Here is a 25,302-nt window from a genome sequence, read left to right on the forward strand (position 1 = left end):
AGTTCCGACGAATACGTGCGACTTCCAAGGAACAAACAACTAGAAATCTCTTAACTATACATTAAAGGAGTACTGCAGTACGATACGTATGCGATACAATGATTCTGTAGGAGCTCGATATAAGATGAAAGGTGATAGTAAAGGAGCTCGACCACTATGAAAGAGAGGAGGAGAAAGGAAGGAGCATTTCGTCCTAGGCCCGCTAGAGGACTCATCAGTAAGGCTATCTAGCGGACCCTGCCTTAGACGGTTGGGATGTCGGAAGGCGGTTGAGGACTGTATATATATACAAATCATCGAGGAACCGAGTACTTGCGGGAAAGGTCTCAACTACCTGTCCCTCTTGTGGCGCCTGTAGGAAGTTAGGCCGACACAATTCGTTGGACAATTAATTTATTCTGTCCGATGTACTCGTCAGAAAATGTCATCGACGGCAACGGTAGCCTTGCGAAACGTGACAAAAACACACGCGCGAAACGAGTAAAGAGAAAAAGAGGAGCCGATGGGGGTGGGAAGGGCGGAGGTAAATTGTCAGAGGGATTCATTCGCAGCGCGGGCACGTGTCGAAACAATTCCAGGATCCGCGGATCCGATCGGATCGTTTACAGGCGGCCCGAAATGAGTTGTCGTTCGGGATCGGCAAATTGCGGGCTTGCGACTGACAATTTTATCGGCGAAATCGTCCCACGGCTGGAGCCATTGTTTTACCTGAGTGCGTTGTACAGCTTCTCCGTTACGTAATCCTCGCAAAGAGAATTCTCGAACGACAGATAGAAAAAGTAGTTCGGCTCGGCGACCTCGCCGAAACAGTCCTGGCTACGGGGACACACGTGATCCCCGCATTTCCCATAGATGTCCACCGCCACGTGTTTCGCCAGCTCGCGGATGTACTTCTCCCGACCGGACCTCGCGTGGCAGTTGCTCACGAACCACGCGATCGGCTTAGTCTTGCCCTCGATCCGCTTCAGCAACGATTTCGGCGTCCCCAGCGACTTCCGGTCACCTGCGAACACGGATCCGTCCAATTCTTTATTCTTTTCTGGTTCTTCATTTTCAAGGAATCGGCTTTCTATTGCATTTTGTTTAAGTACCAGTGCTGTAAGTTTGTAAGTTCGTTTGAATTCGTAGGATTCGTGTACTTTTATAGCCGTGAAGACATTCTCGAAAAACCAAGGACCAATCAGAGGACAGCTACAGCGGAGGGACTCTGGCTGCGCCAACAGCAATGCAGCGCTCAACGGGACCTATCGCCGACCCGGAATCCGTTCACTCTAGCCGCCCTCTGATTGGCCCGTGTTTTTCGTTAATAACTCCGTAACGAAGCCGATGCTATTTTCGCTAAGGAAAAAGTTAATTCAAATGACCTAAAAAACCAACCCTGAATTTTTACTCGAAAAAGAAAATAAGACGCGTACACTTGAAATACCATCAACTATATAATGCAAAATCCCAATGCGGAGGGTTCAATAAATATCTCGAATTGCTAAATATTCGTTCAAAAGTCTCGGAAATCTGAAATGTTCGATTGCAGGACATTTGAGCATATCTCTGCATAAACGAGTGAGGCAACGAGGAATCGGCTGTTCCGTTAGGTAAAAATTGCGAGGCAATTGTCGCTGCAATTCAGAAACCTCGAACAAGTAGAACGAACAAGTAGAACATTTCAGAAACTAGACAAAAGCGGCAGACGCGTCCGAGCGAGAAAGTGAGCGTTAACGTCAGCAACAGTTAACGTAGCTGGCGACGACGGTTTAATTATGACGTTTCCACGGATGCTTCTAGCGTTGCATAACGTGATTACGCAAAAATGTTCTCGCAACCTGCTGCCATTTTCCGGCGGCAATGCGCGGCCTGGCATGGCGCGTACATGCCTTTCTACGCGGCTTTTGCTCGCTCGAGAGAAGTTCTTTAAATACCTCACTACCTAATACTTCAAAACCATCGTAAGGTACCTAACGCAATTACCTACTTATCGATGGAAAATTCTCAAATACAGTAGTGGACGAAAGTTTTAGACCGCTCTAAAGAAGACGATAACTTTTTTACTATTGTACTATACGATTCGAACTTTTTTGGGAAGCTAGACCAATTAGTTTACTAAAGGATGTGAAAAGAAATTTGTTCAAAAATTGCAATTAATCGGAATTGTTGAAAAAATACTAAAAGTTGAATTTTTAACTCTTTTATATTTTCGGCAATTGACACAGATCTACAAAACGTATTTTTTAAATTTTCAATCATAAATAAAAAAGTTAAAAATTCATCTTTTAGTATTTTTTTCAACAATTCCGATCAATTGCAATTTTTGAAAAAATTTCTTTTCACATCCTTTAGTAAACTCATTGGTCTAGCTTCCCAAAAACGTTCAAGTTGTATAGTACAATATTAAAAAAGTTATCGTCTTCTTTAGAGCGGTCTTAAACTTTTGTCCGCTACTGTAATTACGGCGCTCGGTTTAATGTGTTTTTAATGCCGACGCATTATACAGATTATTAATGCACGTTTTATTGGAAATTATGTAGGAATATTATTGCGGATGTCTAGGTATTTGTTAATTGTCAGCCGTGGCGCAATGTTAAGTAGGTCGTAAGGTGGCACTCAAATCGTAGCTGAACCTTGCTTTATTAGTTTGGAGTATATGTATGTTCTTTGATCGGCAGTACTAGAATTAGAGTTAGGGTTTTACAAGTTTTACTTCCTTATAAACGTCTGTTTATATTGCAAATGCGTATAAAAGCAATAATAGTTGTGTTTCTAAATTATTACCAATTATTGTTGAATTAGTCATGTTTTTTCACAGTGTATAATTTTAATTACATCAAATCAGTTAACTCGGTGGAAATATAATATGTACAGGGTGTCCCATTTCAGTTGAAATTGTAAAAAATCTCGAAGACATGTGAATTAAAAAATACAAGCTGACACATGTCCTTTAGTGTTTCGAGTTTGGAGTCAGATAGCACTACTAGTTTTTTAATGCGTAGGCGTTTTCAAATCTATTCTTATCATCTACCTATCGAACTATCATTTTGTCTATTTTTATCATAAACTCTTATCTCTTCAACTCTTATCATAAATTCTGTCAAGGGGAATAGAAATAAACATAGCTGCGTTTATAAATGTATTATATCTGACAATGTGCTATCAATACACGATAAGTTTGTGGCTGAATTCTTAATCATAGTCTAGGAGATACTGTATCGTTAGTTCAGTTTACGTAACGAGCGCAATGCAATTTTTAACAGTTGCAGAAAAAATGAAAAGATTCTTCTTTATGGTGAATCAGGACGAAACATTGAAGAAGCTATTAATTTGTATGCTTTGCGGTACCCTGAAAAAAATGTCCATCACGAGGCACAATTTACCGTACTGTTTAACAATTTATCCAAGAGGTAGTGTAAAGAAGAAAACACCCGTACGTCAAAAAACACGTACAAGTGAAAATACTACGAATCGCGTATTAGACGCAGTTGCTCGCAATCCAACTTTGAGTATTCGTTCCAGTGGAGCGGAGATGAGTCGGAGTGGGAACGCGTACTGGAGTAGGGAGCGCTGGCGCGCGGAGTGGGGATGGCTGAACGCGATGACGTACTACTAACGGTCGTGCGACGAGGTGTGACGGTTAATGTTAAAATTTTGTTTCTTTAAAATTCGATTACAAGATTTGACGCATACAACAACGACAACTCGGCAAGCTAAATATAAGCGTGGTAAAGAATATTGCAACCACGATTGGCAAAACGTGTGTACGTGAAAAAATTGTCGAAAAAATTCCGTTCCGACGAAGGCTCGTGCTCGTCGAGGACAATAAACGTGTGCCTCAAGTTTACGGTCGCGCGGGGTGGCTTTAATCGCGCTTGTAGCGTGTGCGTAAGGCGGAACGGGATTAATTACACGGTGGGTCGATTATGAAGTGTGCGAGACGGTGCACGGTGCGCACGATGCACACGGTGCATACTCTCGAGGCGGGAGCGCTGCGTTGCAGATGCAGAAAGAGAGTGGTTTTCGCGCGCCCCGGCGAAAGGTGAAGAGCGAAAAGCAAACATCTTGAATAATCAATGCGCGCGGAGGGAACAGCCGCTTCTGGATACTTCGTGACGAACGTTCGTTTAATTCCAAACTCTGAGAACCACTTGGAAGTTCGCGTTCTTGAGCGTTTCGACAGCTTCGGTGGCAGTCGCTCGCCGTGCCGGATGTTTCATTTCGGTTCGCCTGTGATTTCCACAAAACGGGCGACAATTCATTTCCATGTATTTTCTCTTCCTCAAAACCGTACTACTGACAATATCTCTACTACTCGTGTTAACGTAGTATAGATGTACAAATTCAATCGTGAGTCTCGCAGCTAATCTATGCAATTTTTAATTTTAATTCCAAACGAATTTGTAAAAACCAGCCTCCTGTGCAGTGTGAAACTGTTCTTTGTATTTTATAATAGTAAAAAGTTGATAGGCCACACGTAGCTGATGATTGACAGAGGTCATCGCCTTTTTGCGAGTTCAAGCTGTGCGCGGACGTTGAACGCGATAATGTTCCGAGTCTACAGTCACAGAAATGCACCTAACGGGTTCCTTAATTCACGCTATTCTTGCGCAAACACTCTAACGCGTGTCAATCGCTCTAACTGGGACTTCTTGCTTGCAGCGCGACGCTAATGGGGAAATTATATAATTTCCTTTGGAAAACGTAATACGATGATCAAGCTGTAGTTTCATTTGTTATTCGATATGAGATGATATTCTATGAAAAATCAGTCGTTTTTGTGAAATCGAACTTTTTCATACGAGCCTTCATTTACGAGAGAATCGATCTGAAGCGTCTGAACAAGTAGAAATGGCCAGCCATGATCAGCCAATAGAAGGCGCGCTTTCAATTGCGAATATCTCGGAAACAAGGCATCGTGGCAACAAAATTCATTTCAGATTTTCGACTAAGTTTTTCATGCGTAATCGACTTATTCTGGTTGCATCTAAATCTACCTGCAATTTCTATATTGTGATGCTACTCAGCGAAGACTCGACAGAAGTTTGTTTTTCGCAAAACAACATTTTTCCAACAATATTTTCTCTTTTATGGATCAAAGAACAGTCGCTGAGGAAGCTCTTAAGAAGCTCTCAAGAGCTTCTACCAAAGAAACGCTGTGTCTCGTCGCTGTCATTCTACTCAATATTATGTTTCATAAAGCACGGTAAGTTCATGATTCCTTCGTCGATTTTTTCAATGTTTTATGGATGAAAGAACACATTTACGATCTTTACATTATCACGACGATTAGAAATTTCTGTCACAAAGCAAATGATGCTAATCAGGTCTGACAGCCTTCTCCTCTTCAAGATAAATCAGTATAAATTCCTGGACATCTTCGGGACAATTCAGACTCTCTATGATATTATGACAGGCTAAAAAATATGACTCGAGTGCATTTCACAGAAGTTCCTTCTCCAATGCAAAGGCTATTATCTGCGTTTCAAAATGCTGAACAAAATTCATGCCTCTTTCTGTTACAAACGGAACGATTTTAGGGGCAATGGAATCGAATTTTGCTATTACTTGTTTGCCAGACTGAAACACAAACATTCACTCTTAATTGGCAATAAATAAACTGCGGGTTTTTTGCATTTATAACACATGGATATATGCAATACAAAACTGTGAAGCCATTCGAAGCATCTAAGAGTATAGTTTTCCCGTCTATCTTATCAAGTATTAGCTCACGAAACATTCTGGCTCCAATCTATTTCACGACATGAAAGTTGTTAAATGAATTCCACCGATTTCATATAAACGACTCGCTGTACGGCGTGGCGCACAGTGGTACAAACCGATGAATTCTGTGTCAAAATCAAAGAATTTTCTATAGAAATTCAATGCTAAAATGATGCAAAACATGGGAAAAATAGAGAGAGGGAACGTTTTTTAACCTTGAAAAAATTCTTTAAACTTGCACAATTTCAAGGAATTGTCGTTTATCCAATACCACGCGCGGGAAAATGGTTTTTTTCACATGCTATACATCATTTCCCGTAGATTTTCTCACACTGATGTCAAATCTGGTCTCAAAATTTGTCTACGACTTCAGGATTTTGCAAAATATCGATTTTTGTAAACAAAACTAATGAAATCATTTTCTCTTTGAAATTATTCGAAAACCTACTAGTTTGAAGGTATATTGTATTCTCATATATAAAACACAATAAAAATAAATATAACAAAGTATTTGCACGTTTACTTGACGTATATCATTTGACGAACGGTGACATGACGAATCTCTGCGATTGTCGTTGGCACTCCTTGTAGGCTGTGTGTGTTTCATTTACACAGAAAGTGAGGTAAGCTTTGTAACTTCTGGTGATAAAAAAAAAAAAATAAGGTATCAGAAATAAGGTATCAGGTATAAGATAACTTATTTTGTTATCGTTATCACCAGATGTTATGAAATTCGTTGAATGAAAATGCTTACCTCACTACAACATCAGTTGCACACACAGCCTACAAGGAGTGCCAGCGATAATCGCAACGAGACCTTACATCAAGTGATAAGTAAACGTTCAAATATAAATATTTATTTTTATTGTGTTTTATACAATATATGAGAATTCAATATACCTTCAAACTAGTGGGTTTTCAAATCATTTCAAAGAGAACATAATTTCATTAGTTTCGTTTACAAAAATCGATTGTTTGCAAAATCCTGGAGTCGTAGACAAATGTCGAGACCAGATTTGACACCAATGTGAAAAAATCTACGAAAAATGATGTACAGCATGTGAAAAAACAATTTTTCCCGCTCGTGGTATTGGATAAACCACAATTTTCTTGAAATTGTGCAAGTTCAACGAATTTTTTCAAGGTTATAAAAGACGTTCCTACTATAATCTCTTTATGTTCCCATATTTCGCAATGTTTCAGCTTTAATTTAAAAAAAAATCATCGCTCTATCATTTCTTTCGAAAGTTCTTTGATTTAGACACAGAATTCACAGAAAAAATTCGTGAACATTTCTAGATCAGTGTTTCGCCTGTCCTGTGCAAGGGAACAAATTGGATATCGTCGTTCGATGGTTACCTGTGCGATTATAAAATTCGTTCCAGGTGGTGTTGAGCATCGGCGCGACGAACTGGCCGGTGGCCTTCTCTATGACACTGCTGTAGGGCCAGGGTATGTCGCTGTCCAATCTGTACGTCATCGTCAGATTAAAGAAATCCTCGTAATAGTAGTCGAGCAGCGGCCGATTAACCGGGCTCTCCAGATTCACGAAAACGTACCACTGCCGAGGATTTCTGCTGGCCGGCAGGTCCTCGAGCTTCATTTCGTTCGCGTGAAACAGCACCGCGTCGAAATCGTTAACATCCGCGTAATACCTGTCGTGGGTGGCATAGCAATCGTTGACGGGACAGTCGTGGAAATCGTTGCCTAAATAGAACGTCTCCTCGCCGAACAACGTGTTCCAATAGAGTATTTTCTTGGTGTTCTTGGTGACCGAACGGTCCGCCGCGATGATCCTCCTCAGAGTCATCGAGCCGTAGATCTCCCCGTTCAAGTAGGACGCGACCAGGTAGACGGAGCATAGGCACGCCGAGACTACGATCAACACGTTCCTGCTGAGGATCCATGATCTCATGTCGACAAGTGCTCTGGATCGCCCGGCAGCTGCAACCAACCGATCAACGTTCAACGGACGACAACATTAAACGTATTCCGTTAACTGTCGAATCCCCGGACTAGCCACTTCTGAATTTACTTTTATAAGTTACTAGGCAGCGTGAGACTCCACTGGGCCAACCAGACAGGTTAATACACTGTTCGAACAAGCCAATGATCCCTGGGACGACTTCGATCGCTATAATATACTCGGATAGGCGACGTTCGCGTTTCGATCTCGATGCTGATGAACCTGATGATCGAGTGAGAGCTCTTTTCAATGATCTACGATTTCTCGACTGTTTGCCGAAACGAATGCGGCTCGCATTCGTTGGAGACTGCCTGGTTCGAACCAGTTGTTCGCTTTCGACTAGTTCTGCGTTGTCTACAGAACAGGATATATACGTTATCTTATCTCATACTACATCGACGGTGTGCACAACTGACGATCGTTCTTACAGATAACGGCTCACGTTTTTTCCACGATTTCCACGAAACAGGGATACTATTGGGCCGAGTCTCAAACAAGCTTTTCGTGCCTAAATTTTATTGGCGCATTAGGGGGGTAGACAGTTTATGGACTTCGTGCTTCTTTTTCTTGGTAACCAGTGTTGGGCAATAAATCAATTCATTTAAATAAAAATTTTAATAACAAGTTATCTGTTATTTGGATATTCAAATAAAACGCGAAAATAGTTATTTATTATTTGAACAAGTCTAAATGTATTTATTTAAAATAATGTAGTTAATTGTTATTTACAAATATAATTTGCAATTATTATTTGTATCAACCTTCCGTCGGGCGTAATATCTGGACCGCCGAGTTCGGGCGCAATGTGCTTGACGGGCCCATATTCAAAAAACATGATAAATACCTAATTAAGTTCATTTATACAACTGCTGTTAGGGAAATAGTGCACTTTGTGAAGTCTATACTCGTAGGGCCACCCTTTTGGGCTCTCCCCAAGGGTGGGGTGACTGTTTTGAGGTACCTAAATGATCGCGCTGTGCCTCTCAGATCGGTTGCGCCCGACGGAAGGTTAACAAATAATAAATTTATTCATTAATACGCCCTCGGGACGGGCCCGACCACTGGCGGTATACAGTGACTCCTACTAATATTCGGACACTCTTAAAAACACCATAACTTTTTAAATATTGGACTATGTGTTTCGAACTTTTTTGGAAAGCTAGAGCAATTAGTTTACTACAGGATGTGAAAAGAAACTTTTTCAAAAATTGCATTCGGCCGGAATTGTAGAGAAAATACTAAATGTTGCATTTTACAACTTTTTTATGCGGGCCAGATTGAAATTTTAAAATATATGTTTTGTAGATCTGTGTGAGTTGTATGCATTGTGAAAGTTTCATCGAAATCGGTTGATGCGGAATTCTTAGATTTACTGCCGTTGTAGGCCGAAAATCGTGAAAATCTGCATTTTTTACCATCTTTAAACGCTTGTAGCTCATTTCAACGTCGACCGATTTTGACGAAATTTTCAGGATATGTTTAATTAGCTAAAATGAATGTATAGTATGCTGCTAGACGCTCGAAAAATTTGAAATTGCTAGCTGCGACGAATTCGGAAACAGGGGGACGTCAAGTTGGAATAAGTTTCCTATCTTGATCGAAGATAAATGTCGTCTATATGCGAACAACGGCACACTTAGTGTGACAAGTGCCTAATTAAGAAGTCGCATACTCAACCTCGCGACCACACGGCGATGGACTCCGAGCGAAACGAATGCAAATGGAAGGCGATTGATTTGAACAATGGCTCTGAACATTCGCGGGGAATGTTAGGATAGTTACGATATTTCGACCAGGCTTCGAGATGAGATAAAATTGTGTCGTCGAAAGTGTCCTGTCTCTGCTTTCGAGAACCTACGCAGACAGAATTTTATACCGGTGTTGTGTGTGTAGTGAGAAAAACCTTTCCAAGTCAACTTGGAATGTACACGGCAGATAAGCGAATGCTATGTATCCGAGGTATGAGAACGCTCGACTAGGCGCTAGTTCACGACGTATTTAGGTACCATTCACTTAACGACATGTCACTTAATTGCTAGATATGTATGTACATAATCGCGATACGTCAATCAACTTCCTGCGTCTCGTTCAAAGTCATATCTAGAATGTCGCTTTGACGGCGCATACGTAATTGACTGCGGATCTTTATGCGAACGGCAACATTACTACATCGATCGAACGCAGCTGACGTTGAATAAGAATGTACGTTGAACCGTATTGATGAATTGAGGAAAATGCAAGGATATTCTGAAATTTCGTTGAAATTTCAAATGAATAGGTCAAGTACCAAAGTTGAGAATGTTGAAAATATACAGGGTGTACGGAAATCATATGTCATGACTAGACTGCGGATCTTTATGCAAAATAAAAAATGTTTGCATTGATTGCAAGATACAGGAGCCAAATAAAAATTTCATTCTTCTTTTGATGATCTTGTTAAGGTGAAACTAATACACTGGTGGTCTTAAATCTTTCTAATACCTCCACTGTTTTAAAAATTGTACGTACCCATTTTTGTCATAAATGCATTAAATCCGCAGTCTAGTCATGACAATCCTAGCGAGATTCTACGGCTTCTTTGAAGGAAATCAATGTAAGAAATTTCAAGGGGGGATCGAAACGTGAACCATTTTGTTTTATTGCATCGTATTCTATTCGTTACAAGGATAAAAACTGTAAACGGAAACATTGGTGGAAACATGGCAATTTCGATGGATTCAAAATAATAGAAAATAAGATGAAACTTTGTGCAGATTTTGAAATAAACGATCATTTCCTCCAGAATTGAAGGTTGAACCTTCGCGAATTCTTTGTCGGACAAGCAGGTAGCTGAAGACGCGACTGCTATGACGCGACGACAGACGGTGATTGTCAGCGGTAATTCACGAATCCTCGGGAAAGCCAGTTTGCCCGCGCGGAATGTCTAGGCGTAGTTATTCGCAGACCTTGCCGCCGGTGGAGGAAGAAATTACGCAACGCGTCGATGGAGAGAGTAAACGGGCCACGGGGTCGTCGTGTTCCGTTCGATTAAAAGTTACTCGTTCGGCAGGAGAGAACGAGCGCGGAAACGACACTCTCTTCCGCCTCTTATCCGGTCGCTTTAATCCGCGGCTCGCGTAACGATCGAAATTTCTAATTAGCGCGGCACTCGACTCTGTTCGAGGTTCGTTAAAAATCAAACGATCCTCCCCATCCTCGCGCTGTCTCCAGACTAAACGAAACGGAGAGGGAGAGAGAGAGAGAGCCTTGTCGCATTTCGACACCTTCATTGCCTGTTTCGGAATGCGATCGTCACGTGACACGTGCGAATTAAATCAATCGCTGGGCGGATTTACGATCCGTGACGAATCTGGTGAGATTACAGTAAATGGTTTATCAACGAGAGCCTACGGATGCCTTTCCTAAATGACGAAGAAGGACGAAGGTGGAGATGATTCTTGCAGCACATCATACAGGGAAGAGTACACTGAAAATATTCCAATTTGAAGAAATGCGCAACTATTTGGAACTCGAAAGACATTCCACGTCAAGGTACTCCAAATAACATTTCAAGGAACCATAACATTTTTGGGACACCCTAATGCAGTAAGGGTTGATGCGGCAGTATCTCATGTTGCAGAGATTTAAATGGACTAATCATTGCTGTTATAACTTCTACGCCTCGAGATATGGAGCATAAATCCTCACTTCAGAACGTCAAAGTGAAAACAAATTTTTGTTTGTCCGTCGGTGAAGTTCTCGAGACGTTTAATGGCGGATCGTAAATTAACGGAGCTACACGTGGACCGGTTCGTGATCCGATGAAAAAGTCAATCGACAGTATTATAACTAGGCAACAACGTGAGATAAGTAGACAGAGGATCTTTGATCGATAGAACTCGAAATCGAGTAAGCTTTTTGTCCCGGAATCCCCGTCAAAAACGTTTCATTATACTGCAACGAGGGCACCGACGCAGACACGCGCGTCCATGCGACACAAACGAGCGTTAGCGTTTCGTCCTAGTCATAGGAAAACTGAATGCCATAGACACTTTCACAGCCGCGGCGGTAAAAGCAATCACGTACACGCGTGGACTGTGAAAGCGAACGGTGGGCCTGACACGGATGAGTCAAACGCAATTGTTCAGGCTAGGTATCAACAGATGATCGGGTGGTGTGCTCGGCTAAACTGTTTACAGCTGTCCAAATATCACCATCCAAACGCGCAAACTTCGTGCCATCCTACTCCTTATGGCGAGAACGTGGACAAATAAACCAGAACACACTTATTTAAGCTGAGGTGACGACGGATAAAACACAACCAGAATCGATTGAAAACAGGAAATCACGAACACGAACATCGCAAAAGAGAACGCGAACTTGTATTCACACGATTGTTCAGTTTCGAATACACGGGGTGTGGCCGAACGGGTGGTACAACCTGCGGGGGATGATTCTACATGGAAAAATAAGTCGAAACAAATCAATAACATTTTTCCGTTTGACGCCTCGTTTTCGAGAAACCCGATTTTGAAAAAAAAACCAATTCTACTTCGTACATATGCTAACACAGCCTACCGAGCACTAGAAGCGATTAAAATGTTTCAGCATACAAAAATGACAAGGCTCTGTTTATTTAGATTTTGTGCAATTTTTATTACAACATGTGCTTGTGGATAAAGAAATTTATCGAATCAATTTCCATGTAAGCAGCTTCATAATTTCAATAACTGTGAAATGAAAAATATAAAACCGGTCATTTGACCGGTTTAGTGCTAAGGCACACGAACCCGACAGATCTTCAAACTCCATTCTCTCTAAAATGAGATGTCAAATGGAAAAATGTTATTCCTTTCTTTTTCACTTATCTCGAGTCGAATGTATATCGATCATTTCAACGAGACGTTGTAATTAACATTAATTTTGTTTCCACTTTCTCCGTTCAAGCGGTTTATTAAATGCGACGCATTTCTTTTAAGAAACATCAAAACGATTCAACATGAGAAAGTCGTAGAGTCTCGGAATATTATGCTGTGTATTAATTAGACCATTTTCTAGTAAATTATGGGACTGTAAATGGCATACCAATTGGAATATTCGAGGTGTATTATAATTAGACCGCGGATTTTTAGAAAATTTCTATTTTGCATGCATTTAGACTGTTTTAAATTTAATCTGCTGATTTTTCTTATAAATGCATATAATCCGCAGTTTAATTATAACAGTGGTTTCGATTGTTATCGAATGTGTTGGCCGGTCGGTGCGCAGTTGGGAGATCCCACCTGAACCGTGTTCGTGTCCTCGAAGGCCGAGCCTGATCCTCGTGATCGATGCGTAAGCGAGATCGCGGTCGGCCGATCACGGGCCGATCTCTCTACGAGGCCGCATTGTCTTCCGCGCAGAAAATCAGTCATCTGTTCATTCACCGTCTCAGTCCGATTTACGAAGTTTGTTCACTTGTTGCATTGCCAATCGCGGGCCTAATTTGGCGAATCGGTATCGGTGTTTCGCGACGACCAGCTGGCTGCGCTGTCGCAGGCCGACTGCCGACTGGTTCGAAACGCGCGGACCGTGCCCATCGCGAGCGAGCCCCGTTTCCCACTGCCGCACGCGGCCATCGGCTTGGAACAGTCACGAAACGCTCGGCAAGAGACCGGTTTTCACGGGTGACGAGCAGCGAATCGGCGAGCATCGGCTGGGATCGGTTCGCGTGCCCGAGGAACTCACAAGGCAACATACTCCAAGTTACACGAGCCGATTTTAATGGAACTCTCATGAGTTCTTGGACGAATAGATCATTTTTTTAAACGGCTATCGTGCACACTGAAGGGGTGAAAATTTGGGGGTAAAAGACATATTTTTATCGAATATCTTCGACACTATTAAAGCTAAAGCAAAGTTATGTATTCTTTTATGAGTAGACTGCGAATCTTTATGTAACATAAAAATGTTCAGCAACGATTGTGGGCAGCAAGAGTTAGACAAAGATTTATTTCACTCTGACTGAAAACAACATAACACTATTTTTAGATTTTTAATCTATTTATGAGGAATAGACCTGCGAAAACAGATTACGAATATCACTATTAAAAGTTCGAATCTTTTACAATTTTCCTTACAAAGTGTTCATTGATTTTTATACAGTAGTACCTGTGATCTTTGAATAAAAATATGGGATAATTGTCATTTAAGTTTTCGAATTTTTTTGTCAAGTATTAAGTTGATAATATTGTCCTATCTTGTGCAAAGGGAAGTTTGCAGATGAAAACAATCTTTCACAATATTTTGAACTATATTATAATACCATGTTAGACGTCGTACATGTTTTCAGAGAGGCTGCTTCCACGTGGAAAATGTCATCGAGAGCACAGCATAATTATCGTGCGCAGAAAGCCTAGGGAATTTGTTCCGCGAATCTCCGGTCTCGCATGCTGAAGCGCATCGCGTGCAAATTGTTGGTGCACGTTGCGCGAGCAGCGATGCATAGACACCGCAACCCGAAGGCGAGAAAAGCGAGCGTTCGTCCCATTCTTAATCCGGAGAGATCTAGCGCTCCCATAAATTTATAATCGCGATATCGAACACGGGTAAGTCTGCCGAAGACGATCGACCGCTATTCGAAAGTGGCAAGTTTCGAGAACAAAGTTACACGATCGTTTAAGCCGCTGTGCTCAATCCCTTGCACTACAATTGCCCTTACATCCTCAATTATTAGAACTTGCTGGTTCTAATTTTCTCCCGGAGAAAAATCAACATGTACAGTTAGTGAGAAACACATCCCCATACACCATTTAGCACTGAACCAGCACTAGTCAGATTGACATTTTTCCATACCGTTACAAATAACGGAGATTATTCTTTGTAATAACTATTTTAAAAAGATATTTTAATTGCAAATGATTACAATTTTCGACAGTGTACATAAAATAGACGAATAACGTTAAAATATTGATTATAATCCCCAGTACTTGATTGAAAAATAGCTACAAACTTTAAAATCTGATACGCTCCTCGTTTATGGACAGATTTTGCACTCAAAACATCCATTTTAGTAAAAACGGTATATAGTTCAAAAAGTAGAAATCTCAAGCTTTAAGATGGTTGCTTTTTCGTCAAATTTGCATCACTTTTAACAAAGTTACAGCAGTTTAAATATTGAGCGAATTTTGAAATATCTTTGACCGCACAAATCGGGCAAACAGCCCACTGTGAGATGCGCTTCGCTCTCTCATTACGACTATCACGTCCAGCCAATGATCCGCGATACTCGCACATCTTGCTGATTGTGATGAAGCATCTGTATATATTCAATCATTATGTTCATCTATCACTCAGTTATGTCCATATCGACTCTGTATCTCCGTTTTCTGTGAAATATATTTAGTTTTGTTATGCAAACCTCACTCTAATCACTTTTACCTTCAACACCTGTAGCTAGAGTTTACGAGAGTCTGAAATCATTGCCTATATTTCTTAAATCAAACGTATACCGTTATTTTATTATATATTAATCTTCTTATTTTTATAATGCAAGACATGCCAGTTACTATTAATTAAAGAATTGTACTTGGTTGGTACCTTGGTCGTTTTGTACAACATTTTTCCATACTGTTATAAATAACGGAGATTATTCTCTGTAATAACTATTTTAAACATTTTTGTTTGTGCTATTAAACATTGAAAGTTTAAAATATATGTTCTTTTCGTCCCGCCTGCTACTTGTCTCGACAATAGTCGCAAGATGGCTCCGAGCTCCAGGCTATTAAACGGAGACTGTAATCGTGAAAACGGGGGCTGTAATATTTTCTAACGTTACCCGGAACCTCCTCTAGCTTGCGGGATAGAAGCTCGGCGGTTTCAGAGCGATTAAATCGCGAACAACATGCGTCATCATGCGCCATGATAACCTTGCGGTTTCCCTGACCGCCAAATGGCTCCCTTTTCCCCAATTTATCGCCCGGATTGATCGAACCGTACTGATATTCATCTACGGCCTCGTTGTTTCCTACAAACGACGGTCCATAGCTTGAACAAACTAGGCTACGAGATACCAGATCGCCTTACACTACAACATTCTTATGATCAATCTTCCGATCGAAAACATTATAGATTTATTATTTTGATTATTTCACCTATTTTCTCAATTATATTTTAACTCTGAACTAGTATACCGGGGTCGCTCATAACCCCAACAAAATTTCTGTACACTTTCGTTACTGTATACTACGATCATTGCAAGTACCATGTTTCATTAACTTCTTTAGAACATTTGGATTATTTAGTCTCAAATTACATACTGGAGGTATTTGAGAAAATTGATCATTCTAGAGAAGTCCTAGTATGATACTTCGTAATCTGAGTAAACATCGCACCACTTAAGGGTTGAGGACGGGGTCATTCGATTAGAACATTTGGATTATTCAGTCTCAAATTACATACTGGAGGTATTTGAGAAAATTGATCATTCTAGAGAAGTCCTAGTATGATACTCCGTAATCTGAGTAAACATCGCACCACTTAAGGGTTGAGGACGGGGTCATTCGATTAGAACATTTGGATTATTCAGTCTCAAATTACATACTGGAGGTATTTGAGAAAATTGATCATTCTAGAGAAGTCCTAGTATGATACTTCGTAATCTGAGTGAACATCGTACCACTTAAGGGTTGAGTACGGGGTCATTCGATTTGGAAAACCATTGGCTCGTACAAAGCTCAACAAACTCACGATTTCAAAGCGTATTACAGCCAACGTAAAAAAATTCTGCGGAAACGAGTGACTATTCGACCGCGAACGCGTTCAAACGGGATCAAGTTCAGACTGTGAAAAGGGTCAAAGTACCGAGTAAACAGTACGTAACACCGGAGTCCCGTTGGAACTAGAACCGTTTCACCGGGAACAAGTCGGAGCTCGCAGCTGCACGAACGATCGCGTTTGCCTGGGGGCTGCTGTCGCTGATTCTTGGTGACGCAGGGGAGCATTGCCCGTTGCTGTCGACACACCTGTCCGAGAACCAAGACGGATCGGTTTAATATTATGCATGCGCGACGGCCACGCCCCCCCCCCCCTCTCATTTCGAGGCTGGGGAACGTCCGGGGTACGTAAGGTGGTAAAAAATCAATATTTTCTCGCAGTATTTCGAAAATGCGCTCCTAAAATGTTATAGTTAGACAACGGATGTTTACGCAAGAAAATTGTCAAAGTCTGTCGCACGAGACTGAAGTAAATAAAACTTATTTTCTCTATCAATGGCTTCAAAAAGTCTAAAATAATATATGTACTTACTTAATTCCGACCAATTGCAATTTTTTCAAAAATTTTTTTTTCACATCTTGTATTAAACTAAGTGCACTAGCTTCTAGAAAAGAGTAGCATCCTTTTCGAAGTGTCCGAATATTACTGTGTGTGTGATGCTTAACGCTATTCGAGAACCTCTACCTTCCTATTGAAGTCCCAGATGTCAAGTAGTGGGGCATAGATTAGGGATGGGTTTAACTACCTCGCAAACACGTTGGAACTTTGATTGATTGAATTCGAACTCTCTACAAGTACTTCGAAAAACAGAAATAGTACTCCTAAGTATACTCGAACCTGTTCCAGACAGTTTCGAACCTTTTACAAGTGCTTTGGTAAACGGAAATAATACTTGCAAGTATATTCGAATCTTGGTCGGACAGATTCGAAACTTTTATGAATATCGTACCGGAAATTCTCTGATTTTTCTAATCATTATTCTTTTACCTTTGAAACCAATTATGTTGTCCTCTGTCCTAGTATAACTATAATTTCATAATCTATCGGAAATACTGTTCTTAAATAGTTACGAATTTAATAAATAAAATGCTTAGAACCCACTATGCAATTCTGATTTCCATGATTCGAGTACTACTTGTGAAAGATTCGAATCCTTTCAACATCGAAGTAATTATAAGTAGCTTCTCGAAACTTGTGAGTACTCATTCCGAGGTTCGATATCAATTTGTATAAAATGAATATTTCTCAAATATGATCATTGAAACATTATTGCTTGTAAGTAGTAATCGAAACCCATGAAATGAAACTTGGTTATTGAAATTGACTCGGATTCGTGAGTACATATTGAACTTGATCCCATCCCTAGCTTAGATGTTTACAACTTTCTCTGTGCCTTCTTCTGGACTATCTACTATCTGTCCGCCGAATGATGGCTAGTTGCCAGTCCGTCTGCCAGACGATGTCGCTATTGGCTGAGAACGATGACGAAGAACGATAGCAGTCATATCGAGTCTGAGTGAAATGATGACATTAAAGCCTGAGAGGTTACGCTGTGAAATCATACTAATGCATCCGGTGTCTCGGTATGCGTCGCTATCGCTCTCCGTCATCGTGTTCGTCTTCGGCCCATAGCGACAGTGCGTGCGATGATAGGGAAGCCTGGACGGAATGAGACCGTATTCTTCACCTAAGCCATCATCTGACGGACGAACAGTATTTATTTATTTATTTATTTCATGGTTTATTTTAATGTGGTCGCATTAACAGCTAGATCATTAGCGACCACATGGTTTACAATCAGATATGTCTTACATTTTACTTGTGGAGATAGTTACAGTTATTGTGTACATTGATGGCGGACAGCAAAATTTATAACAGTTTATATAAATCTATAGATTTAAAAAAGAGGACGAACAGTATTGTCTATCTAGTTGGATAGTAACTGTAATCGTCGACTATCGACTTTGGGAATTGCATTTCGAAAGCAATCGTGCCGCGGCGCGACACTGGGCTGTCGCTTGAAACGGAGTCGTCATTAAATATTGCCAGCGTTCGGCCCGATCGAAGGCGGCGTGTTTTATTAAGGTAATGGAACAAAAGGGGATCCGTCGGGAGCTTAATTCGCCGCGGACTTTTCAATGTTACTCGGCGGCCCTCTAATCTATTCCGCGCACAAAACAGCCAAGCCAACAGCGAAGAGAGAGAGAGAGAGTACCCGAGACGCTTGTACCTGGCTAAAGCTCGGCGATTCGTCTTCGTACACTAAATAATAATTCGAAACCGGGCGAGTTTAACCTCCTTGCGGCCTCCGCGATCCGCCCGAGCAGGTTTCTCCGGGGATTCCCCGTGGCTAAATCCGCCGGCTAACGATCGTCTGCGAGACGGTCTCGAAAACCGGCCGGCATCCCCGGCGAATCGCCGGTTATTTCGCTCCGATACCGCCCCCGTGATTAATTCTTCCCATTAATCACGCTTCTGTACGTCATCGGGCCGCTATCTGAGAACTTGCTCTGCCACCGCGGCGGCACTCTAAGCGGCGCAGTATCAATCATAATCGGAATTTAAGGAGCCGCGAGCGCTAGTCGCTCGCTGTCGAATTTATCGCTCTTACCACAGGATTCACAAAGATACTCAATCCTATCGGAACACAGCAGTCTTAGAACATACCTTCGATAGAAGACAAAAATCGCGACGATTCTGTTGGAATGCGATATACGTTCGGGTTCTATGTACATTGTTCGATTTAATTCTCCGCACTCGAAGCTATTTTAACCGTTTGGTTTACATTTATGGATACAAAATTGATATCACACTACGTCTTGAGTTTAGGACGGCAAACTTTATTGTTTTTATCTTTCTACTGTTCTACTATTCTATTTTTGTATCTTTAGACAGCGGATCTTTATGCAAAGTAAACATTTTGTACCCGAGTTGCAACAAACTCGAGTGACATAAACATATATTTGCTCTCTTAATGTGTTCAATATGTCGAAAATAATATAAAAGTATTTTTAAATTCGTCGAATGTTTTTACTTCTTTAAATTTCACCTACTCATTATTATCTTAAATGCGTAAAATTCGCAGTCTACTTATCTTGTTTCCATGTGGATCTAATACCTGATCGACTGCCGTTACGACTGCCGATTTTATGCATTTATGACAAAAGTCAGTAGCTGTAATTTACAACAGCATAACGATGGAGCCAATTTCGATTTTGCATAAAGATCCATCGATCACGGAAAATTGTATCAATGTTTGCATTATATTAATTGCGTGTCGAATTGTTTCATCGTTTATCTCATTCCACTCCCATCCCGAGTTCTTATCGCGAAATGACGATGCGTCGCGCGGTTTCTTGCGAACTGCGCAACTCGTCGCGTACACTTCCGGTAAATACAGTCGTGAAATGGAATCGACGGTCTCCCTCTTCCAGTTGAGCGATCAACCAACTGCCCTCTTACTTCACTCTTGACCGGCCCTGAAACTTTTCCCAAAGGATCCTTGACTGGTGTGACTCGCGGTGACCCTCTTCCACTTCCTCTTCCTCTTCCTCCGTCTCTTCTTTGGAAGCTTGTACACCGCCTGTCACTGTGCTCCAGTCTGGTTATTCGTCTTCTTTTTCTTCTTCTATTTACGTCGACGATGTGAATTTTTCAGGTAGGAAGTGCGGTAATGCTTCGATCCATGTGACGGAGGTGTGTGAGTACGGTATTAGTGGAAAATTTCTCACTATCGCGGTCTGTACTTTATCTTTGCCTTAAAACTGTTTTATATTATTATTTATGATAATTATTATGTGTTTGTATTATTTTGTTTTTTATTATTTCTACGCGATACATTTATCAACACGTTTGTAACATTTTTTCTGATTAAAATGAGTTCAATTTTCTGAATTCTTAAATTTTCTTGCTTTTTATTATCTCCCTGTGCTACCTTTATCAACATATTTTTGACACTTTTTTTATAAAAATGACTCCAAAGACGGTTTAATGTCCTGAATTCTTCAATTCTTTTGCTGTTTGTTATCTTCCTGTGGAACCTTTATCAACATGTTTTTGACATTTTTTAATCAAAATCAATCCAAAGACGATACAATTTGGACCTGATTTGATTGTTCAATTCACGACTTTTGTAGATCCTAGATTATCCGAACTGATGATGTCCGAATATAAGTAAAACATTACGATCAAAAACGATCTATATATATGCAAGTCTATCGATTTTTACATGTGATAATCGCATCACTATTCGCCCCTCCTTGATTTCTACAGTATTAATCACCGACTGCAATGTTCAGGAATATTAATACAAATCATAATCAATGTTAAAAATCAGGAGCTAACAGAATTTCGTTTGATTTCTGTGTGCAGCGCTGTCGGATCGGCCGATGTTTGCCGAGCCAATACCGAACGTAACCGTGCCACTGGGGAGAGATGTCAAGCTGCCCTGTGTCGTCGAAAACCTCGGTGATTACAAGGTAATTAAATCGAGCCGTCCATCGGGCCGGGTCGGGACAAGTCGCCCGAGATTCCGAACGGCCAGCTAAAAATTCCCGGTTAATCTGTCATGCAGTAGAGAAAGTATGATTGTGCTCCAAAAGCGGAATCCTGGAGATCAAAAATTTAATCACAAAAATTCACCAGCACATATCTCTTTTGCACGAAGTCAACTTCTCATGTTTGGTAAAAAAAAAACAAACTATACTTAAGCGGCTTAATAACAGTATTTTTACCGCAGTTTTGTGTGTACTTATTTTGACTAAATCTAAAATTTATTCTCCCAATATAGAATTTAAAATTTTTTATTAAATCCTTCCAATGTAAATGAAAATTTTTTCTCTTAAACTAAAATTTTATCGAGAACATTTTTTTTATATTTAAAATTACCCTCTTTTATAGGGTGATATTGTATATTCAAGGAAATCTATTGGGATGAAAAGAAAAGGTATTTATTCATATGTTTATTCAACAACACGAAAAGTTACCTCGAAAATGGCAGAAAGTTATAGAACAGAATGGAAAATATGTTATTGAATAAATCCATGAATAAATATCTGAATTTTAGCTTCAAATTTTAATTTACACATGCTACGAACTTTCGTTCCAACCCAATATTTATTAGACAATTTCCCTTGAATGCATCTTCGTAGTTTCGATCAATTTTCAATTATATTTTATATATTGTTATGAGGTGTCTCTCGATACCTTTGGCAGAAGTAGTGTTGAAAAATATGCACACTGTACTGATGGGCACAAAGCAAACCTCGTTAGTTTCATGAAATCGACCACCAACACGGTGGAATGTCAATATTTGATGCGGCATAATTGCTCACTGGATCATCTGTTGATGGATTCGAATGTTTGCCTGTTGGAGTAAACGTACGGTACCATAACGATAGACGATTTTTGTCACTGGCGATCAATAACGTCAGAAATCGTTATTAAAGAAGTTTCTTTGAGTGTAAAAAGCTGATTAAAAATTCTGATTGTCCAATCATTGGAAGGTTTCATGTAGCGAAGGGTTAAAGTGGAAGGATCGTTATCGAACATAGTATCACCGTATAAATCGATCGACTCTACGATTAACTATATGGGAGAAACACAGAGTTGTTGAACTAGGTCGTTTAGGATAGAGTCTGTCTTCTAAATTCTAAACCTTTGTTCCCATGCGACTGCAGATGTTATGCACCAATAAGAAGGACACTGGAAATACTCGGGAATATTGTTACATCGCCGCCGACATATTGAGATTATAAAATATTGTGTGTCTGTTGCACAAAGGTACACAATCTATTCATTACTACCAGAGATTTACTCGGACGCAAACCACGACACCGCTCTGTCATAGAATAGGTGGAACGAGCACGCTCCTTTCTTCCCGCGTCTACTTTCGCATTGTTCTCGATTAATAGGCCGGTAGAATTATCATCACGAAACGTTCAAAGCGGTCGTCCTCATTGTTTCCAAATCCGCGTGTTTGCGTTTCATATTTTCAGGATCCACCGTTGCCTTTTTTCGCTAATAGCTCGCTGCTGTTGATACAGCACCCGGCGTCATTCGGATAGATCGACGCATTATTTATTAACGTTCATTTCAAAATTTCATTATCCTTTCGATATTCTGTCGCTTCGATAATGCACGCCGGTCCATTTCCTCGCTGTCCGCTGGTGCTGACGACGCGGCGCGCAGGTTAAATTCACTTTCGCGGTCTCTGTTCGTCTTACCCGGTAAGCACGGGTTATGAGATTAACGAAAATAAAACAGGTGAAGATTAACGAAACTGTCTATTGTTCTATGGGAAAGACTGGTTTAGCACCAGAGTGTTTCGGGATAGAATTCGCAAGGATGAAACTGAAAGAAAATTGTATAAGTAAAGAAAAGGAAGGGTTGAGTTGAAAGAAGAGTGTTCGACGAGTATATGGTACTGGAAATAAAAGTAAGAAATTTGCCACCGAACAGACAAACAACCAAACAAACAAGAAAGCGAGCTAATAAAAACGTGGTAAAAAGGTCGCTAAGATAATTTAATCTGATAGTATAGCAGGAGAACTAACCAGGGTTACGAGTAGCTCGAATTTTGGAATGACTAGGGTCGATGGAGAAAAATATAGGACCCGCAGAAATAAGGTTAATCGTAAAAGAGGGTAGCTCGGACAATTTTGAACGACATGGGGCAATAGGGGTTGAAAGCGAGTCCAGTAGGTAGATATTGTTCGGGGTCTACGAAGAAGTCATGAAATTTGACAAAATTAACGAAGGGAAGAATGCTGGTAGAATAGTGAAGCAGCCTATCTGTAAGACATGTTTTAGGGGATGGGCTGACAATGAGACATTATTTACGAACATAAACAGGGTTGTAAATAAGGTGTGTGTGTGTGTTCTTCGGAAAAAATTGTAAAACCTATAAAGACCAACTTGCAGAAAAGAAGAATGCAAGTACAAACAGCATAGCCTCAGTATGTCATAGAGATAGCTCAGAAAAAAAATTCGGATCGTAAACAGGATTAGCAGAATGAACAGAAATGAAACTGAAAGAGATTGTTAAACCAGTTTAGCACTGTGTCAGTTCGTAAGGGTTGAGTGGTGCACCGTAATTATCCTCCGAAAAAATGTCAGTACCTACGAGAACAGGATTAGGTAAAGAAACGTTGTTGCGTTGAGGAGTTGAAGGGTTTGTCGTTCATTGTCCTGGCCACTCGGCTCGTTTCTCGCAACGCAGCGGTGGATAGTTACATCGTGCCTCGAAATATCGATGCATCGGGAGCCGTGAATACTTGAGAACCGCCTGCGGCAGCCCTGCCCACGGTGTTACAATGCGTCTGCATTTATTATTTAGCCGAGCACGTTGCGTAATAACGGAGTCTTGGACGCGCGGCTTACGTAAGCTGCAACCCCTGCCTGCATACTGCATTTCGCTGCAGTGCATCGCGCCGCGCCGGAGACACCTGACCGGGCAAAGGTGTGCGGTTGTGCGTAAATTCGAGGACTACAATGCATCGCAACGGCGAGGCACCCTTTTGCACCGGTACTTTCGCGAACCTCTGGCTTTTCGTTGCAGCGATGTCTCTCTAACTAAATCTACCACGATCGATTTTTATTTATTGCATACAGTACGCGCAATTACACGAGTTGTTCCATGCAAAAATGGCGCGAGACAAAACAGTTAATCATTGGATAATGATGCGAATCTTTATATATCCAGTGATGGGTTATAAAAATTTTCGAAAAATGCTAGACTATAAAATTCAATCGAATTTGATAGGATTTTTATTTATTTCGGATCTACAGAGGCTATTACCGCTGGAAATTATTATTTATTATTTATTATGAACGGACCGAGGTCCATTTACACACAAATGTTTACAATAGAACAAAGACTTAACATAAATTTCTAAGAAAGGACATGCATAAAAAAAAACTTTTGGTATAAAGTTATTGATATTATAAGTTAATTCTGCGTACTTCGTTTTGAAAGTGTGTAACGACCCATTAAAATAATCAATACTATTATACAGAGTGTTGGAGAGTTCGCAATAATTCGATTTATAGGATTTATTAATCCATATGTGGATTTTTGCATATAAGTGTTTGAAAACCTGCTCGAGATCTCGAAGCACGTTCAGGTGTGTAAAAATTGATTTGCATAAGGAGAGAGGGACAATCTATATGGTTATTAATTAAATTAAAAATAAATTACACCTCCTTTGACTCGTCTAAAGAACGAGAACGAGAACGCTCCTTCCCAAGTCACCAAAAAAAAAAAGAACGGCGAAGAGGGAGATAGCCCTGGGAAAATCAGAGTCTTATCGACACACGTAGGCGTCGATTAGGACGAAAAGGTAAACAGGTTACTGGTGAACAAAACGCAGGACCGCGATAATACCCGGCGAAGCGCAACGCGTGCTCCACATTACTCGAGCATTTATGTGTTGGTGGTCGTTAATCATTAAGCCGGGTGCACCAGCGAAGGGAAGTAGCGAGAGCAGAACGGGTCACGGATAGAGGGACGATATAGAGGAACAGAGAGAGAGAGAAAGGGAGAGAGAGAGAGTGAGGAGCGTGAAAGGGGGACGGTAATCGGAAGCTGGAGATGCCGTAGCTCGACCTCCCTTCCCGTTGATTCTCCCCGTTCAATTACCATCGTTCCATCGTGCCGACGTTATTAGCATTACCGCGATTCCGTGGAAAGGCATCGCGATATGGCGTGCCGGTAATTGCTCCCGGGCCTTTTCTTCTTCCCGGGACGAAGAATCCGCCGTGGGAGATTCTTCGGTGTTATCGGCGACGATCCATCCGTGCCCCCGGACCACTGTTATGCGAACGGCGATCGGTATTGGAAACGCATCAGTTGCCCCACCGAAGAACCCTTGCCCTACGGCTAAGACCGAACAAACGGA

The 25,302-nt window shown here is 40.9% G+C and overlaps 2 protein-coding genes across 9 annotated transcripts in view; one reads left to right on the forward strand and one right to left on the reverse strand.

Annotated features, from left to right (window-relative positions):
* LOC143209054 (lachesin) overlaps nt 1-25,302 on the forward strand; it is a 417,332-nt gene that overhangs the window by 253,306 nt on the left and 138,724 nt on the right. For 5 of the 6 annotated variants that reach the window (XM_076424212.1, XM_076424218.1, XM_076424213.1 and 2 more), the window contains one exon: nt 20,777-20,883. In XM_076424212.1, the coding sequence (XP_076280327.1) occupies nt 20,777-20,883 (107 nt within the window). Of the gene's footprint in view, nt 1-13,176; nt 20,102-20,776; nt 20,884-25,302 lie in introns of those variants that run through there. The other variant, XM_076424216.1, reaches the window with a different exon arrangement.
* Fuctc (alpha-(1,3)-fucosyltransferase C) overlaps nt 1-25,302 on the reverse strand; it is a 91,983-nt gene that overhangs the window by 8,007 nt on the left and 58,674 nt on the right. Inside the window, exons 1-3 of one of the 3 annotated variants that reach the window (XM_076424221.1) lie at nt 7,742-10,553; nt 7,066-7,650; nt 709-1,003 (exon numbers count right to left, since the gene is read on the reverse strand). In XM_076424221.1, coding sequence (XP_076280336.1) covers nt 709-1,003; nt 7,066-7,621 — 851 coding nt within the window. In that variant the 5' untranslated portion in view covers nt 7,622-7,650; nt 7,742-10,553. Of the gene's footprint in view, nt 1-708; nt 1,004-7,065; nt 7,651-7,741; nt 10,554-12,933; nt 13,273-25,302 lie in introns of those variants that run through there. The other 2 variants (XM_076424220.1, XM_076424219.1) reach the window with 2 other exon arrangements.

This window comes from Lasioglossum baleicum, chromosome 5, assembly GCF_051020765.1.
Source record: "Lasioglossum baleicum chromosome 5, iyLasBale1, whole genome shotgun sequence".
In the NCBI taxonomy this organism is placed as follows: domain Eukaryota; kingdom Metazoa; phylum Arthropoda; class Insecta; order Hymenoptera; family Halictidae; genus Lasioglossum; species Lasioglossum baleicum.